We start from the raw sequence: 20,363 nt of genomic DNA on the forward strand, positions 1-20,363 counted from the left end.
CGGGAATAGAACACAATAGAGAAAGAACCCAGCTGAGAGCGACGCTGTGACGGCTTCACAACATCAAGCAACAGCTGCTCCTCTTCTTCTGTGGTGTAAAGAGGTGAGAGAGGAGCACGTCTGGTCTGGTTTTGATAACTCCAACGAGTTGCAGCAGCGTTGGTGTCTCACCTGCTGCCTCTCGTGTCGTACTGCTTCATGTTTTTGATGAAATGGATCTTCTTGGTGTGTCTCGGTCTGGGAGAACCCCCGGAGAGGTTGCGAGACCTGGAGAGACAGATGAGTGGATGGTGTTAGTCACTGCAGTCAGAACACTGTACGGATAAAACGACTAAAACTACAAATTTAGCTGGAAAGAAAGTTCAGTGCCACATTTGGTGACCAAAACCCACTCTTCCTTCAGACGCCACTGTGGTGCCGTTCACTGGTGACACATTCAGGACATCCTCTTTTTAACACAACAGCAGACTTGGAAGGCACTGGAAAAGCTTCATCAGCTACTGGTCTGACTGGGTTCTGCCCCATGAAGTTCAGAAGACGCAAATGTCAACAGTTGAGGAGACGGCGCAGGCTTCTTGGGCCGTTTTCTTCCAGCACTGGAACTTGTGAGGACCAAAAACTGTGTTGACTCGCCAAACAAGTGGATGCAGAATCAGAAAACCACCACCTTGCGTGCATAGAGACGTGCACACAACTTCTGTGAGTGCTATCGTCTGAGCACTGAGGATAACGTCTCTGTTACTACCACAAAGTCCAGCTGAACTGACAAGAGGTAACACGAGCCAACGAACCGCTGGCTTGACAGTGAGACCCCCCCCCCCCCCCCCCCAAAAAAAACCCCAAAAGCCCCGATCAAGCCTTCGTAGTTGTCAGGGAGCCTCAGCAGTGAGACGCTCCTCTTCGCTTTACAGCACACAGAAAACACAGATCTCAGTAAACTGCATCAGACGGTTTTGACTTTTAGATGAAGTATTTCAGTGTGTGTGTGTGTGTGTGTGTGTGTCCACCCTGATTTGTGTTTATTGAGGTGATCTGAAACTGCAGCTTCCTGTGTGTGTGTGTGTGTGTGTGTGTGTGTGTGTGTGTGTGTCAGCTGAAGGTCAGGCTATGAGCCAGGTTGTGTGACTGGGTCGACCTCACGGATTAAAGCAATAGACCTCCACATGAAAGCAGGCCAAGGAGATCGGCTCAGTGACATCACAGCGGTTACATAACATCCCTGACATCAGCATTGGTCTCACACACCAAGACACAGAAGCAGCACAAATTAAAACGGCATGCTAAGCTCAGCGTGCACATCTCCACACATGCGCTCACACTTATGTAGGACACACACAAACCCACTTGTGCTTCTCCCTCTGCTCTCTGATGCTAAACCTCCTAGCATGCTATTATCTAATGTGGTGATCATATGGTAGTGGGTGTGTTTGGGTTTATGCAACAGACAATATTTGGGTTGTGGAGACGATTGAAACTCCATTTATTTTCCTCTCAACCCTCAAGGATATCCCGTAGTATTGAGTCTTTAAATATCTTTATATGTATGTATATATATAAATATAAATAAAGAGATATGACCACCAAGTCACACACAGACAAGAAACCTGTACTTCGTTGCCGACGGGTCCTCATCGCCGACGCGAACGTTGTTCTCCTCCTCTCTGAGAATCATGTCAGAGTGTGAGAGTCTAGCAGCTCCAGGCTGAGCGGTTGTGCGTGGCTTTTGCTAGCAGAACGTGGTGCGATAAAGAATCTCGAGGGCGGAAGGAGAAAACAGTGGACACCTGCAAAACCGCGGTCCTGATTCACACGGTTCAGAAACTCTGGTCTGCGGAGTTGGTGCTAACGTGCTAACAAACAGGACTCGTGCTAAGGGTTTTATATGATTTTATATTTTCAGATTTCTAAGGGCATTCACATTCTCTTCGTCATCTTAAGTGTTTCGTCTTCAACTTTCCTTCACGTCAAGATTTTACAGTTTGTTACTTGCTTGATGGAAAATTTGAGCAAAAGTTATGAATAAGAAGAGAGTAAAAATCTCTGCAAAACTTGTGAGTCTCTGCGATAACATGCATCTCATCATATCGCCAAATATGGGCGTTTGGTCATGTGACACAGCCCTGACAGTGGGAGTCCCTGAACTGTACTCAGTCACAGCTTCAGGTCAGGACTGTTGTTTTCACGCTTGTGTGTGAAAATCACAAGCCTTTAACACAACAACAACAACAACAACATTTAACACACATTCAAGAGGAAGCTTGAACCTCCAAGACACCGGAGGGAACCAGAACCTTCTGTTGAGTTACAGCGCTGAGCTTGACCTCTCATGTAAATGTTGAGACACACACACACACACACACACACACACACACACACACACACACACACACACACACACACACACAGCATCTGCTACTATTTTTTATGGCTGACCGAGTGATTCAACACCACAGGGATTTTAAATTACTGTTATCACTGCTGCTCACTGACAGTGTCACGCAGTGTGTGTGTGTGTGTGTGTGTGTGTGAGATCATCATCATCCTCCGACAGTTTGATCGTCAAGAGTTGGTCAGCAGACAACAAAGAGAAAGAGGACGGAAGTGTTTCTCTCCTGGAGGAGAATGGAAGTGAAGGAGCTGTGAGGAGCGGAGCAGCGCTCAGAGCCACGTGACCTCCAGCTGTCAGAGGGAAGCGTTTGTACACAAGAACATCTGTCCGCATGAAAACCCTTAGATGCTTTGAAAGAAATACTTTCTGGTACTACAGATAAACCTTCCATGACTCAGAGTTTTACACTCCGAGGGTAGGATGAAGTGGACACTGGGACCCCGGCCCACCCTTGGAAGGGTCTGGAACCATATACCCTTGTTCTGTTCTGGGAAGTTCCCCTAAAATGTGGTTTAAGTTCCAGCTGTTTTTGCAGTTGTTGCTGTCAACAGCACAACGACACCGTCAGCTCTGCTAGATATTATCAGGTAGGAGCATCATGTCCTTCCGTTTGGTGATCTCATGACCGAGCGCCGCGCGGGACCAGCGGGCACAGGCGTTCAGAGCGACTCCTTAGTTTGTTCTTAAGTCCCAGGGTTTGAGGCTGGACGATGTGCCGGGATTGTTCCCTGACGTTGAAGAGTCTGACCAGTTGGTCCAGCAGCTCCCATCTCTCTGGGTCTGTAACTGATGCCGAGGGCAGCACAGCACTGCCGGGAGGCATTAGTTTCCATTTGAAGAACCTGGCAAGACGCTGCTGCCGTTCTCTGGGTCAATCAAGTAAAACTTAAATGCTCTTTTCCTCTACACATACAGAGCAACAGCAAACCTTTGCTCATGGAAACCAAAAACTCTCACTGACATTACAGATGAGTAATCAGTGTGTCTGCATGCCCAGTAGTAACCTGGTTACAGTGCATCTGTGTACACACACGGCTGATGAACAGATAGTCACTCCATCCTGATGATCCATGTGGCTGCAGTCTTTCCTCATGCACATGCAAGCTTGTAAAAACCTTGACGAGAAACCTGACTCCCGGCGGCAGAGATCCCGCCAGGACCAACCTGGCGGCAGACATCCGTCACGTTGACTTTCCTGACAGAGATGGTATCTCCATCTCTACGGATGCATGTTAGCTTTTAGCTAACTCTGGTGCAGCCAAGAGGCTGTGCACCATCGCTGTCAAACAAACAAACAAACAAACAAACAAACGTGTAATGCTTTTATTACATTTATTTAACCTTTTTTTTTTTTTAAACAAAGCAAATGAGATAAAGAAGAAAGGCTTCTCTAATAGGGGCCTGGCAAGGAAGCTAGCAGAGTTGAATGTCAGGTCCTTGAGGATTACAGACACATAATTACCCAGATCAAGTACAGCACGACAGCCAAACACAAATCTGAATTATTCTGCGGTGTCGCAGGAACAACGAGTGATGGAGACTTCTGCTAGCTTGTGGTTAAAGCTGGCCAGAGAGACGAGGGGCTTGACTTTCACCTGACGGTCGTGATACTTGTAGTAAAACTCTTCTTCCAGCCTCAGTCGAAGTGTAGTGAAGTATTACTGTACTCCTAGAAACTGTTCAGTTACCCAGGAAGCACCCAGACTCCGTAGCGTCCTACCTCAGTGGAAGCTCATCCTGTGTACTGGGACTCTCGACGCTTCAGGCTTCACGCAGACACTTTGCTCCTGATCTCATTTCCAATCAGAATGTAGGATTTTCAGTCGTCTTCCTCCCACTGTCAATAAAGTAAAAATATCCACAACAGTCTCAGCTGCCACGCAAGCTTTATTTTTTGAGGAATCTATTTGGGTAGTTACTGTAATGAATAGTCACATGATGGAATCTTCTCAGCCTCCAAGTTCCACGGGAACCATCATTCCGCAGCATTCCAGGATGCTGTGGAATGTTTCGATTGCGTGGGAATGGAAAGAGGCAGTTGGCTGATCCCCCTGGCGGTGACGGCTGCGGACCTGACGACTGAGTACCGAGGCCGGCGGCACATTTACAGCCTCAGCGCTGCTGTCTGCTGACGTGCCTTTGAGCAGGCTAGTACCTAGACTTCTTGTTTCTCAGCTAATATTCATAAACGCCAATGACACCTCAACTGTCAAATTCCTCCACTCAGTCTGACCAGTTTCAGGGAGGGAGGCTAATCAGAGCTCCCTCTATCAATGCCTGGAGAAACTCACATCCACCAGAGTCTCAGTGACCCGTCCACTCTTCAAATATGAAAACTCTGTTTAGTCCATTTGTTGGCTGGACTTTAAAAAAAACTTTTAAAAAGATTCCTAACTGAACTCTCGTTTGTATTTAATGTTGCTGAACTGCCAACTATGGACTGGACCGTCTGCAGAGCCACGGTCCAACTGGATGACAGTGGAGCGAAGACATTTGGGACCAAAGCACACTCGGTGGGTGACTGAGGCAGAAGGAGCAGACTTCCTCGTGAGCTCCTGGTCCACTGCTACAGAACAGAATGTTCTATTTTGAAAGGCCACAAACAAAAGAAACATCAATAAATCGAGAGGATGGTTGATCAAAGTCAGTTCTACTCTGTCACAGCACCAAGTCTGTCTGTCGGTGACGGCGAGGCAGCAGTCCCCTGGTCCATCCCAGCCTCGGAGCAGCGGCCCTCGCCCATGAGAACGAGCCCACTCCAGTTCTCTGGGACGTTGTGGAAACTTTCCTTCTCTGGGAATGGAAAAACCCAGCCTGTTTCCCCAACTGCTGAGGACGATGATTGTTTAGATAAAGACACATTCCGGCTGCACGCTCACTCACATCCTGAGGGTTTGGTGACTCGTGTGAACTTACTGACAAGCTCAAACTACCATAACCTTCATTCTCCAGGCACTTCTGTCCCCCAACTCTTTCCCTCACTGAAATACTGGAAAAGGCAGCAGTGACGACTTTTGTGTTTTCTGAATATAAAAGTAGAATGTAGGGTTATTTTTCTGCCAGTGCTGCTCCACCTCCAGGTTGGTTGCTGCTGTGGGACCAGAGGAACGTGTGCATGCCTGAAAACATCAGCGCCAGCCAGGTGTGTTAGTCTAGCTTAGCATTTAAAAAGACAACTGTTCATCAGGCTGACACCATTTTCTGACATGTAAATGCGCTGCATGTGGCCCTGTGTGTACATAACTGGACTGAGGGAGCTGCTCGCGGCGGTGTGACAGGCCGGGGGAAACGGTTCGGTTCCAAGCAGAAGCAACAACGTGAAGGAGATGACATGTCGCTACAGGTGTGCACTTGGTGTTTGTTTACAGGAAAGACTCAAGTGTTTTATGGGGCGATGACGAGATGAGAGGTGACACTCAAAAGCCTCTGCTCACATGAACTCAGAGCGCTCCGTGAGAGGGGGCATCCCGCACAGGGGGCTCTCCCGCCTCACTAAGCTAAGGTTCAAAAACAGCCTCCTGCTTCAAACAAGGTTCACAAATAACCTTCAGACAACGTCCAGAGACTTCCTGAATGTCGTTCTCTGTTCACTCAGGCGGCCATTATGCTGACTTTTTAATAACAGGGTGACGAAAGTTTGAAGTGATTCTTCAACCAAAGTTTATTTTGCCTTTCAAGAACTTGCAAGTAGATGCTTTTAGCTCACAAGCACATGCTTCCCTCCTGGATTACCTCTCTGTGACTCCAGGATGCAGGAGGAGCCAGCCACCTGTCTGTACTGTAGCTTGACGCTAATGGAGGCTGACGGCTAACAACAGCTAAACTGTCGACAAACTTGAGTGTACGGAGGTTCAAGTGGGTGACATTAATATCCAGACCACCAGCACAGATCCTCTCCTCAGTTCAGGTAAACTCACTACCAAATTGAAAGGGACTGAAGGTGTGGGAGCACCTGCTGTGCTTGTGAGCGCAAACAAAAAAAAACGACCTTAAAACGGCGACAGTCGGCAGTCAGAGGAAACCCAGAGCGTGCAGGTCAAATCCAGGCCCTGGAACTGGAACCGCTTCATCCTGGGCCTGTTGTTGTGATGGATGTTTCTGGGACACACGTTTACTGACTCAATTTTAGTCGCAAAGCACAACAGAGTCACACTAATAATAGCTGGTCTCATCTTATCTGAAAATAAACCAGCGCAAACACTCCGTCAGAACCTTGTTGCTTAAAAATAGAAGTGAAAACACGATGGTCGGTGTTTCATCCTGCACTCGTCTCCTCTAATCTTCATCTCTGCTTTCGCTGCCCCTTTTCTCAGTTCGCCGGATTTATTTTGTTCCTTCAAATAAATCATTATTCCTCCCTCACTCATGTATTTGTCTCCTCCTCTCTTATATTTTAGTAAAACTTTAAACAAACTGTTACCCAAGAAAAACACGACCATGATGTCTATCTGGTGTCTTTCTTAGCTCCAACTGTGAAGGGCGGTTATAATTACACAGAGCTATAATTAGGATTATATCAGACGTGTCCTTGGAGACGACACAAAGCACCAGTCAGACCATCGCCCTTCGCCAAGTCAATCCTCCGGACCCCATTTGTGTTTTCTTCTTCCCGTAATCTCCAGTGAGTTGGACTCGTTTCCTAAACCGGCCCACAGATCTGACATTTAAAGTTGAGTATTTGTCCTTGATCACCAGCAGGAACGAGGCCGCTCAGTGGAACAGTCTTCCCTCCGCCGGGGTCTTTCGACCAGATTAAAGTCCGTTACATCGGTGTAACGAACACGCCAGATTATTGAGTGAATCTGAAAGATGGCTATAATCTTCTCATCTACACGGGTGCCACTTTCACTCGCCCTTTCTATTCTCTTCATCTTGTCCTCCATTTATTGCTTTGAAAACGGTGCGGAACCTCCAGGGCCCTCCAGATGAGTCCCCATTGAAGATCTTGAGACTTGAGAGGCGATGGAGTGTTGACTGATGCAGGTTTACAGTCACGTGATGGTGCGGTGGAGCAGACGACTGCTGGGAGTCCTGGTCTGCCCTCAGGGGCCCGTGACATTTGCTCTTGTTGACGACAGAGCTGCTTCCTCCTCACATACATTACACACACACACACACACACACAGCTATATTGACTGTCACGCGTTGAGATCGATGAATGATGTCACAGTAGAACCAACGTCAGTAGAACCAAGTCCGATGTTCCAACACATTTGCGTTGCTCTCTGTTCTAGTATCAGAGCCTGGTGTTCTACTTCGAATCATGCAACAGTCCAGTGGTACTCTGACAGTTCTCAGAGTACTTGGATGCACCAGGGTTCTCGTATCAGCAGTACAAGTACTCAACACAGCCGCATAGTACCGCTTTAAACTCTGTCACATCATGACCTCCACGCTGTCTGTGGAACAGAACCGCCCGCCCATCCCAGTCTGAATGGTCCCTGCAGGGCGCCGTGCGCATGAACTTGCCAGGGCAACGGTGTCCTCGGCGCTGCTGGCAGTCCATGAAAACATCCTAAGCCTTCTTGTTGCCACAACTTGGAAATGTGCACACACGAGCCATCGTTCAAAATCTGTTAGGATACAAAACCACGTTTCCTGTACTCAGCTCTTCCCCCGACGACGCGTCTAACAGTCTCACTCACGTCTACGCCGTTGTCCTCCTGTCCTCGCCTCCCCAGAGACCTGCGAGCCAGGCTCCAGTTACATGGAGGCATCATTTCCATAATGCTGTCAGACACACTGAGGAGCAACGCCAGCCTGCCAGTGGTAAACTCGTCCCTCTTTGATGCTGTGGGATCACAGTACATCACAGCATGTGGACGCACATGACAGCCACCCAGAATCAGAAACAGCTGCTCTATGACAGCCAATCATTCGCTCTGAAATCCACAACCACAGCCGTGCTTCAACACTCCAACCTCTACCACTGACCACTGGGCTGCAGGCGTGGCCGGCAGGGTCGGCGACAGCTGTCTGTCGGATGCATCACCTCCAAACATCCTCCTTTTGATGGTTAAAAGGTCAAAGGCCACTGTGACTAAGAAAGAAAGGAGGAATCTAAGAAACTCCATCCATCCATTTTCTATACCGCTCATCCTTTGAGGGTTGCTGGGGGCTGGGGTGGGGGGTGGAGCCTATCCCAGCAACTGTTTCAACAAACTCTCTGGCCATAATTGTAGAAGTGATACCTGAATACTCACATTAGGCTCAACGTCGATGTGACATCATAATGTTACAAAACAAGCTTTTTGGGCACCATCACACCCTGAGGCTTTTGCTCTTAAAACTGCCTTCAGCTCTGCACCAGCACGCCGTGAGTCTGGCCAGCAGGAGTGATGAAGGCGGCTGGCCTGGCGCAGCGGCGACGCTCCGGTGAGCTCTTAGCAGTTGTGTCAACATCTTGCAGCTTCCCTGCTGCAGGAACTTTGATACAAATCATCTTAACTGGGGACTTCGTCACAAAAACAAGACCTTGGCTGCAATAAGAAAGGGAAGAGACTTAACATGGAAACCCCCCCCCCCCCAAATCCTACGCCTCCTCCTGTGTGTGTGTTTGTGTGTGAGAGCGTGCACCAGAGGAGGATCAGTCTTTGACTCCCAAACACAGAGCTTTACTTAAATACCCCCCAACCTAAATCCTCACACACACACACACACGCACGCTGACCCACAAGCAGCCATAGATTAAATGTCCTGTTTAAATCCCCATCATCAACACACAGCGAGCAGTGTGTAAGAACAATCTGTCCACAAATCTGACATTGACTGACGGACACTGAATGTTCTACAGATTACAAGGACCCCCGAATGAGCAGAGCGCACACACATACACACGCACACACACACACTAGCAGGCCTGCTGTGTGTCTTACATCACCAGATTAACAAACTCCTCCAGCTTGATTTACCCCAAATATTCATCCTTCATATCTGGTCCTTCTCTACTCAGCGACGCTGCAAAAATGGAGCCTGCCTCTAAATGCCATCATGCTAGGTGTTGTGTTTTTGTTATTCTGCGGGGGCTGATTAGATATGACAACCTCCACGTGTCGTCAGAAATATTCTTTTTATTTGGTAATTCAGTGTTGAAAAGCCACTGCTTTGCTGTGAGATTTTCTTGTCGATGCACAGAAAACTAAAGCTTGAGCCTGGAGATGTAAATCTTCGCTCCAGAACGTCGCTCCTGCTGCCAGCGTAAAGCTCTCACATCACTATTTGCATGTGCTTTGATTAAAGAACCAATAAATCACTCTCGCACAATGAAAAGGCAAAGGTGGACAAACTGGACCTTCACTGAGACAAAGTACATGAGGCCAAGAGAGTTAACAGTTCTTTAAATGCTTGTTGATTCAGTCTGGCCAGACTTTATGTAGGCAGATCTGCAACCCATGCATTCAGGTGAGGGCAGCCTGGCAGAGAAGAGGTCCTCACTGTGGCCCCCCATCAAGAAGGTTGTGGGTGGAGCAGTGGTCCTCCCTGTGGCCCCCATCAAGAAGGTTGTGGGTGGAGCCCTGGCTGCAGCACGGGGTCTTTCTGGGTGAGTCTCCATGTTCTCCCTGTTCCTGCTGGGTTCTCTCTGGTACTCCAGCTTCCTCCACAGTCCAAAGACATCAAGAGGGGACCAGGTTAATCCAGACTCTAAATTGACCGTAGGCGTGGCTGGGAGAGCCAATGGTTGTCTGTCTCTATGTGTTGGCCCTGCCATGGACTGGTGACCTGTCCAGGGGGAAGGCTGCTGGGATAGGCTCCACCCCCACCACCCTGAACAGGTTAAGAGGTAGAAAATGGATGGATATTCAGGTGAAAGAGAGTGTCACACTTTTGTAGTCCAAGTTAGCTTCTCACTGGGTTCTTCTAGCCAAAAGCTAACAGTTTGTTATGATGGATGTCCAATCACTGCAGATCATCAGCTCTCAGAGGAGGATGAGGCTTCATCATCCAGACCTTCTGTGAATTCTAAGCACACAAGTACACAGCTAACCTGTGCAGGAACTACAGCACAGACGTGGCGTTGCATTTTATCTCCACATCAAACTATGCAGGCTTCCAAGAGTCCTCTTAGCAACCCACGTTTTCAAGACAACTAACATTTTTAAAATTCCCCTTCAAGTATCTTACACTTCTTTTGACACCATTTCACTGACCTTCAGATGACGGACGCCAACGTTCAACGTCCCCAACTTATTTCCAGGTTTAGGGCTCCTTCCCGCCCCTCTCAAGCCTGACGGCAGGGATCATGAGTGTGTTTCATGTTTGTTAAGGGTGTGGAGGCGAAGGGGTTCAGCTCTGTTTTCACTGGAGAGGCATGCATGTTTAGACACACACACACACACACACACGACATACAGATGATGTCAGTCAGATTCCATCTATTCTCTGAATGTTTGCTCTCTTAGATCTGTGTGTGTGTGTGTGTGTGTGTGTGTGTGTGTGCGTGTGTGTGTGTGTGTGTGTGTGTGCCCGGAGGGTGTGCTCAACCTCGAACTAATCAGTGTTTCGGCTGAATCTGATAAGTTTTCTGCCTCAGGCAACAAATTCAGCACAAAGTTTCAAGAACAAATCAGCCCACGACTGTAACTTAGACTCAGCTTAGAAAGAGTGTGTGTGTGTGTGTGTGTGTGTGTGTGTGTGTGTGAGAGTTTTTTTTACAACCAGGGAAGTGAACAAGTCTTTGTTCGACGAAAGGGGAACAACTACCCACATAAGAAGCTTTCACGAGTCTAAATACACACTTGCGAGGTTCTTGTGTGGGGTGTCGTGGTCGGTCCTCAGACCACACCAACACCAACTGTACTGCCAGGACAAGATCACCTTCGTCCAGGTGGGCACTAACACGGCGTGAGCACGCTTCTCTGGCATGTTTTCTGACGGTCCTGGAAGTTGACACCTGAGGAGGCATCGTCACAACGGCCCAAATTACAGCAACAGCAACGCATTTCTGGACAGACGGGGGAACTTCACACTTTTGTCATTTCTTCGGTTGTACGTCGTCCCTCTACTTCCAAGCTGTCCTGGTGGTTGCTCCACCCTCTCTGCTGTTCTGAGGAGAACCCATCAGGCACCAGTTACTGTCGCATCTTGTCACCCGGCGGCGAGGACCTTCTCACGACCAGTTGTGTCTGTATGGGCATCAAACCCAGTCTGACCAGTAACCCAATGTTGCGAAGGGAGCATTTCAGAACCGCTGTGCTGCCTGGTTTTTGGTTAGAACCAGCTGCAAGGAGCCATCCTCTCCTCTCTGGCTCACGCCGGGACAACAGCAGTCAGACTGAATGACCTGTGACACCGGCTCAGCAGCTCCCAATCCTGTAAAGCTTCCCCTTCTCTAATTCTGGTTGCCAGATCTTAATTCAAACCGGGGACAACCCTCATTAGTTACTGGTCCACGTCACTGACTCCATGAGGTCACTCAGGGAACACCTGACCCCTCCAGGGAGTTCAGCCAAACAAGCCTGACTGAGCGTCCTCACCTGGTTTACAGGTCAGCTTGGAACTGACCTGCTGCGTCAGTCAGGGATTAACCTCCCGCTGACCCAACAACCTTCAGTGTTCCTGAAGAACTCAGTCACTCCCAGGACCACAGGACTACAACATGGCCCCCACACACAGACAGGAGAGCAGACAGTTCTCTCGCTGGAAGTTTGTTGTCCTACTGAATCGAATGTCTTCGTGAATAAAGGTGCCTGAAGGTACCAACCGCTTTAAAAGTGTCACCAAGTTCCAAGCACCTGATAAAACGCAGCAAACTGAAGTGTTCAGAGCTTTCAGCCTCCTGTCAGAGAACTCATCCAACGAATGAAGACGCCACGTCTCCGTTTTCTCATCCTCCACACATTCAAAATGCCAGAATCTCCACAGGAACGGTTCTGTTTGTGCTACGGAACGGTCAGAGCAAACAGAACCAGTGTAGCTAGTAAAGAACCGGCTCCAAGCTGCTGCTGTCTGGCCCGTCTCAGGTGTGTTTCAGGAGTCGAAACTGTGGAGCTTCAGAGAGAAGATTTGACTTTGTTGTGTCTGTAAGTAGCAGCCTGAGAGCGATGACTCAGTCCACACACACACACACACACACACACACACACACACACACACACACACACACACACGTTTGAAGCTGTCACCAAATTCATGAAAGTTTGATGTTCAGTTTCGCAGAAACATCTTTTGCCCAGAATTCTAAAAACGGACGATAAGATAACAAACTTCCCGCTCTTCTTCTGAACTCGTTTCCTTTTCTCACACATTAAACTCTTACGCAACCTCAGCCAGCGTCTGGTGAGGCACGCGGCCTTGATGCTAACGTCCTGAACGCTCATTTTGGTGATGTTCTCATCGTAAAATATTTAATGAATGTGTAAAATGTGAGCTGAAATACATTTTACACTCATGAGCCCTGTGAGTCAGCGGATCCACCAGACCAGTCCCAGATTGACCCCCTTGGTCCTTGGTCCTACACACTCATCTGGAGTCCCCCCCCCCACACACACACCATAAAACAACACACCTTGTCACTGAATGGTCCTGCAGTTCTAGCACTCCGCTCAACCCGCGTTCCTGAGGAGTTCAGTCGCTCAGCCGCTTTTCACGTAAAATGAATTTGATGAAATGAAATTCACCTTACAAATGTTTGGTTGTAGTTTTCAGCTCCTTGGTGTTTTCAGGGCAGTTTTACGACAAAGAAAGCCCCTCCTCAGCTTTGACTTTCTGACTTTAGCTGGAACTCAAACAGTTGTGGAGGGATTGTGATTAAATTGGGTAGAAAGATGAATCAGTCCCATGGACTGTGGTAGGAGTTGGAATCTGGATCTGATGACATCACATGGCTTCAGCGGAGGGATGCGCTCCACCCCAGCCACCCCTGGTTGGAAATATCCTTGTCAAAACACTTCATAACAACATGCAAACAGTAGCAAGATCAGCTTGAACTGGACTAAGCCAACGATGTCACTGTTGTAAGCACAGTAGAAACATCTCATCTCAACTCACTGGCCATGTTTATGGGTTCATTTGCAAACACGCTGTGCTAACGGCTTGCTAACAGCAGATAGAGGGTAAAAATACACAAATTTAAATATGCTAATTGAAGCTCAGCATGGGACCATTTAAACTAGAGCAGCAACAATGTTGCATGTAATTTGTGTGATGCCTCTGTTCAGCGGTGCACCAGTGCTGTGTCGTGTACCAAATTAAGAACAAGCCCGCGGCTGCGTCAGCGGGTGGCTCACAGTCAAAGATCACGCCGCTGCAACACGACACGCTCCAACTTCCTCCACGGGGCACATCTCTCCTGACCGCGAGGAACCAAACTGTAGCCAATGGTGGTTCAACTCCTCAAGCAGCACCAACAGCCCCTCATCCTTGAACAGCTGAACGTGTTAGCGAGCGTGTGTGTATCCACTCAGCAGGCTAATGAAGCGGTTGGCTGGCTGGTTAGCTGCTTGGCAGGACTTCACACACTGTCACAGACACAGAGGCTAAACAGAGCGTGACTGATGAGGTGTCAGACGGCCGCCTTCCATCACACCAGGAAGTGTGGAGGTGAGGTCTGCTTTGAGTTAGCTGGCACTCCGCACCGGAAACTCACCAGCACGAGTCGCACAAGTTTCATCACCAGTGACATCGGAGTCTGAAAGCAGCAGGAAAGGTCGTGCTGGCCATATTTAATCATCAGCGTTGTTTAGAACACAGTATATCATGTACTTGTACTAGAACTGGTACTGTGTATTGTTGGTCAATAAAATGAGTTAATCCTCAGGGATGAAAATAAACCTGCTGGTTTCACTTTCGTTCCCTCCCCATAAAACATTAGTAAAACCACATTTTGGATTTCTGAAATCGTCCAATGAGCACAATAAAGTAGTAACACTGGCAGTAACAGCCCTGATAGATGGTGAAGAACGTGGCCGTGGCCTGCTGCTGCTGCTGCGGCTGTGGCAGCAGCAGCAGCAGCAGCAGCAGCAGCAGCAGCAGCAGCAGCAGCAGCAGCAGCAGCAGCAGCAGCAGGCGGGTAAATTAGCAGCCTGACTGTTGATGGCTGCTCCACCGTTTGACTGATGAGCTGCTATGTGCTGCTAATTTCCAGCCTGCTGTGAAGTGTAAATAGGTTAAGCAGTGTTTATCGCCGCAGGGCTGACATTCTCTGGGCTTGACACGATGCCAACATGGTGACGAGGCTGATCTGTCCATCATCGCTCACACGGCCTCAGCACGCCTCAACCACAGCCAGATGAGAGCCACATCCACATGGTCTGGAGTGAGAAATCATCCCTGGCTGTCGCTGCTGCTGCGTTATCTCACTCCATCTGCATCAGGTCTCCCCTCTAAACCGCTGACTGAAAACGACTCTGGGCAGCTGCGCCACACAAACCTGCTCAGCTTCACGCCGTCTGTTAGTGGTTTTTAACCGCCTCCAGCTTCACTTCCCCCCTGCGTACCACCAGTTTCTCTGTCATGCTTCTCTACTTCTTAAATGTTTTGCTATTGTAGTCACACCAAGGTTCAAAGTAAATAACAGGGTTGAGGAATATTAGTCACTGGCACACGGTTAACGTACAATTCAGCGTGTTAATTCCTGTAGGTGCCACTGAGCAATAACAGCTGAATTTACCATCACACTGTCGTATTTCTGAACTAATAAATCATGTAAATCTCGCACCGTGGACACCAGAGCTGGACGACGCATCCATGCCACATCAGCACATCTCTAAAACGCTCAGTTTATTTTGAAATTCCCACAGCACATCCCTCTTCAAGCACGCCTCCTCCGGGATGAGCGACGGTGTTACGTGGTTATATGACATCTGCAAAGAATCTACGTAACATTGCATCCTGATGAAACTGGCGAGTCCCTCCTCCAACCTTGACTGACGGGCTCCTTCAGCAAATCAGCTTATCAAAACCGTCAGACGGCGAATCCAGTTGGAACAACGGCCAACTATCACTCTGCACCAGGAGCCTCCACCAGCGCTTCCTGCTGGGGTTCAGCTGCGGTTACTCAATCCATTTCTGCAGCGACTGCGCTTCCAGCTGTTTGCTCTCCCCGTGTTAACGCAACCATGGCAACCCAAGAATACACAACACGTTTGTGTTTTCTTTAGGTCTGTTTATCGAGTGTTGACAAGCAAGCAAACGAGTGAAGAAACTAGGCTTTCTGTTGCTTCTTAGCCCCGTCAGGTCCACACAGGCCCTGTACCTGCCTGCCTGCTACCTGCCGCCACACCTGAGCTCAGCTCCAGGACCAGCGAGCTCAAGGTCACAACGCTCAGGCACTACAGTACGATACGTACGTACGTAGGATGCCTGTCCACTCACTGCCACTCGCCAGAGAAACACCTCCATGTTTAAGCCACTAAATCCATCCAGGTACGGGGGAGGTGTTCAAGATTTAGTTACATGCTACAAATCCAATATGGCTCCCGCAGGAAGTTGTTAACATCAGCAGAACATTGGAGGCAATCAGTTGATGGCACGAAAAGATTCATTCGTGAAGAAGTGCGAGCGCAACGGATGAAAGGAGGAGGAGTAAAGAGCAGGAGAGAATGGAAGGAGCAGCGCGGCCCCGGGGACGGCTCCTCCATCCTCCTCCAACGCCAACTCCCTCGGGTGTCTGACCTCCACCATGATGGATGAACCCACGTTCATCTGCAGAACTGACATCCCGGTTGAAGTCAAAGGAATAAGCAGAGTTAAAATTACTGTTACTGTTACATAAGCAACCTGGAATATTTGCTCTTCATGAGGTCGTTGTGTCTCCCGGCTCCAGGGGTGAGCCTGCGTGCCGCTACGTCACAGCCCAACCATTCACCACCAAACAAAGTCTCAACTTCTCAAACGCGCCAGTGGGGAATATTCAGATTCTCCAACAGGTACAGAGGGACTCCGCACGAGCAAAACCCGCCATGACATGAAACCTGCATGCTGGGCAGACAATTTGACCCAAAACCTGCTGTTAACTTTCAGCTCCTGACAGCAGAGCAGAAATAATCACCAGTACCTGCGTCCATGTCTGGTCATCAGTGCCTGACTCTGGTCTCAAATATCAGACTCGCAGATCATGGAGGTGATAACGACCTGGGACACGTCATGAGACGGTGAGGAACACCTGAGCTATGAGGTGACGTAGCCGTGAGTCATGAACGTGTGAAAGCAGCAGTGTGTCAGCTCCAGACAGGGAGGGGTGCGGGCGGGGGTGGGGGCACTTCGTCTACCCTGAGATCAAACGGGTTCTACGGGAGGATCCTGGAGGACCCCCTCAGACCCCCAGAACCCCTCTGGACCCCTGGACTGAGGCACGGACACCAGGTGGACCACACCACTTCAACCCCCCCTCCAGGTCATCTACTTGGACCTATGAGCTTGATGTGGTCCAGCCACTCCAGAACCCGTCCGGACCCAGCAGGAGCCAGGACGCGGAGCCGGTCTCTCACCTCTGTCGCAGCTCGGAGGACACCGAGTTGCAGCTCTGCACCGACAGCAGCGTGGAGGACTTCCGCGGTCCCAGCGGCGACGGCAACAGGCTGGTGTTGGACGGAGACGGCGAGAGCAGGTTGCTGTTCCCGGGTGAGGGGACCGAGCCTCTGCGGCACTCCAGCAGCAGCTCCGTGCTCCCCACATCGTTGAACCCCGTGTCCGACGGCAGGACGAGGATGGGCGGTACGGTGAGCAGCCCCGCGCCCGTCCTCTGCGCCGGGGAGGATTTTACGTCCGGTAACAACGTCCCGTAGCTGCTGTTGTTGTTCCCCGTCTCCGGTGCCGCAGCGGCACCGAGGTCGGCTCCCTCCGAGCCGGGGTCTTTGTGGTGGCGGCTGCCTGCGTTCTCGGAGAGGTGACTGTGAACCGGCCGTCCGTCCAGAGAGATGTTACTGAGGAACAGCAGAGCCGCTTGTCTCCGGCGGGAGTTCTCCCGGTTCCTCCGACTGTGCTCTCTGTTCTGCGGTTTTTTGCCGCTGACGGCAGCGCTGTGTTGACCGCAGCCAGCCGCCGCCGCCGCCGCCGCCGCCGCCGCCATGGTCTCCGACCCACCGAGGAAGTCAACCGGAGGCTCCGGTCTCAACTGTCAAATCCCTTATACCCGGCGCGAGACCGCTTTAAGCCCTCCTACGCTCTCATTGGCTCAAACTAGACTACGTCATGACGTCCAGCTTCGACCCTACAGGGAGATGACGTACTGTACACAAAAATGTAAATACACTTAGTGTGATAAGACAGTAATTGAGCAGAAATAGGTAGTAACTTGACTTCACTTTTGTTTTTGAGTACCTCTGGATTCATAAAGTACACGGATTCTTTATTAAAGTAAAAGTACAAATACCCAGACGATATGAAAGCAGGAGCCTTGAACCTTGATAAACCCCGGTAGAAGTCCCCACTCATATTTTACGCAAAAATTGTAAAAATAAAAAAAAATAAAATAAAAAAAAGTATATATATATATATATATATATATGTAGAGAGAGAGAGAGAGAGAAAAATAGAGTTTCTTTTAGTATCAAAACCAAAAGTACACATTCTACATGGTATTTGTGTACTGTGACTTGCAGAATTCCAACTTTATCATTTTGACTCAAGCAAATTCTTTTGAAATTTGTCTAAAAAGTTGATGTTAGCTTGCGGCTAATGACAACAACGTGTCACAGATTTCAACAGTTTGTCGACAGTAACTGCTGAAGCACCTCTGGTTCTATTGGCAAAGTCTGTTTTAGGCCCAAGTGTATTTGATGGCTTTGAGGCGCGTGTCTCTGTGGACGTGCTGCTAGCGGTCACTGCAGCTAAGCTAGCTAGCGGTCGGCATTCAGCTCTGTAAAGCCCCAGCGAGGAGACAAGAGCTTTAAGGTGATGGTCAACATATTTCCCCAAACTTTTTGCCATTTTCTTTTACGGACATTAACAGCAACAATTAATTAACAAACAGATACTACATCCGAATACTATTATGCAACATTATCATTGTTTCGTGCAGGACGTAGTTTTCTTGTTGTGTCCTGTCTCTTAGAGTATTTCCTGTCTGTCCCTCTGCACGTCTGCGGGGTCTCCGGGCTGCTGTCACCGCAGCTCAGCCTTGATTGGCTCTCTGCGCTTTGTTATGAAACCTTGGTGGATTTTCCCAGCACTGATCCCTGCGGTGACACCAGCGCTGATCTGGCTGAATCTGCTCGGCCACACCGTGTAGTATGACTGGCAGCCTGCTAAATATAACCTGCAGGAGGACACGCCAGGCTGTAATCCCTGCAGGAGAGTGGGGAGTTTGTTATCGCACACTCACCCCTGATCCCCTACATCTGCAGCGCCACAAATGAACTACAAATGACCTTCCAGCTGAGCTGCAAAACAGCAGGACGGAGATCAGAGCTGACATCATTTAATTAAGCCAAATCTCACCCAGTAATCACGCCTGATTTTGACGACATCACAAGTTTTCTTACATGTTATAACAAGTGTCTTAGTTCACGGGACCCAACCTGGGAGAAATAGAATAAACAAACCAGTTCAACCATGATCAACCACGCGTACATCAGCGTGTGTTTGTCTGCATCCAACCAGACATGATGTTCTGTTACCAGCGGAGGGAGAAGTTACACTGCAGGAGAAAGTAGCGAACCGTGCTTCCACGGCCGCAGTGAACTTGTGCGGGTTCGTCCAGGAGGTCGCCGTGACGTCAAGCCTGACATTTAAGTGGAGAGTGAAGACTTGTTGCAAGGTTGAGCAACGGTTAGAATAAGGAAGGGTTAAACGAATCTAGTCAATGTCCTCTGACATGAAGGACACACAAGTCTGTGTGTGTGTGTGTGTGTGTGTGTGTGTGTGTGTGTTTTTGAGGGACAGGAGACATGTTGTATAAATGCGATCCTCATCATCGGATTATACCACTATAATCTCTACAATCAGCCATGTGGCAGCATTTATCATCATATCAGCACCACACACACACACACACACACACACACACACACACACACACACACACACACACACACATTTTTCTACATTCCCTTGTGTTAAAGTAGTGATAACAATGGGGGGGGGGGGCAAATTTCATGAATCCAAGATGTCCAACTGTGAGTAATTGATGGTATTCCTACTCAACCCTGGAATAGTAATACTGTGAGCGCTAGTATTCTAAATGCTACACAAACAACACTGGCGGAGCGCTGTGGACGGGAAGCTATCAACCCAAATCTGTCAACCAATCAGAAGGCTTTACGTCACTTTCCAGGTCGTGACTTTTGTCAGAGTTTTAGTGTGTATTCCAATTGTGTGAGGAACTCCGCAGCTCAGACAAAATTTCCTAGTATTTTCCCTCCCTCGCAAGTCTCCTCTCCTCCTATCAGCTCCTTCGCTCTGACGCGCTTCCTGCTTCTGTCCCATTGAGGTTATTGTGTGTTTCTATTGTCTAGCGTGGGTGCAGTGTCAGTGCCATCATCCAGCCAGAGGGCTGAAGCGATAAAAGTGGAGCTTGTGTGCCTCCGGTGCGTCAGCCGCGATGCTCATCACCCCTGGTGGTAATAAAGTGACAGTGTTGATGGTGAATCGATGGAGAAAACAAATGTATGCACACAGTCTGTTACATAATGAGGGTGAGGAGACGAACGCGGGTGCATGGACTCTCTCACTCGCTCCCTCCCTCTGATGTTCAGTGAGTCTGGCAAAGAAGACGACCGGGGGGCAGGGAAGCAGTGCACCATGGGAAGGTCATGATGTTGCTGCCAGGATCACGGGTCAGTGCAGCATGGGCTGGAACAGAGACACACACACACACACACACACACACACACACACAAAGACATTAAATGTTCTTTTTATGGTTGCAATCATTGCTGCTGCAGTCACACATCCTCTCATCTCTACTCTCCGATAGCCTTCGATCCTCAGCACACACAAGCAGGACTACCAGCCTGATGATGGAGCCATCAGCTCACCAAACTGGATACACCACATCTCAACTCCTCTATCCTCAGTTGCCCCCCTCTGGTGACTG

At 49.2% G+C, this 20,363-nt stretch overlaps 1 protein-coding gene across 2 annotated transcripts in view; it reads right to left on the minus strand.

Annotated features, from left to right (window-relative positions):
* Positions 1-17,443, minus strand: part of cables2b (Cdk5 and Abl enzyme substrate 2b) — a 30,480-nt gene extending 13,037 nt beyond the window's left edge. Inside the window, exons 1-2 of one of the 2 annotated variants that reach the window (XR_015117806.1) lie at positions 16,816-17,443; positions 172-267 (exon numbers count right to left, since the gene is read on the minus strand). Coding sequence is in view for 1 of the 2 variants with exons in the window: in XM_086213069.1 (XP_086069195.1) it covers positions 172-267; positions 16,816-17,396 (677 nt within the window). In the remaining variant the exon portion in view is untranslated. The remainder of the gene's footprint in view (positions 1-171; positions 268-16,815) is intronic. The other variant, XM_086213069.1, reaches the window with a different exon arrangement.
* Positions 17,444-20,363: the final 2,920 nt, after the last annotated feature.

This window comes from Aulostomus chinensis, chromosome 9 (assembly GCF_037954235.1).
Source record: "Aulostomus chinensis isolate RoL2024-O1b breed Wild chromosome 9, RoL_Achi_v1.0, whole genome shotgun sequence".
In the NCBI taxonomy this organism is placed as follows: Eukaryota; Metazoa; Chordata; class Actinopteri; order Syngnathiformes; family Aulostomidae; genus Aulostomus; species Aulostomus chinensis.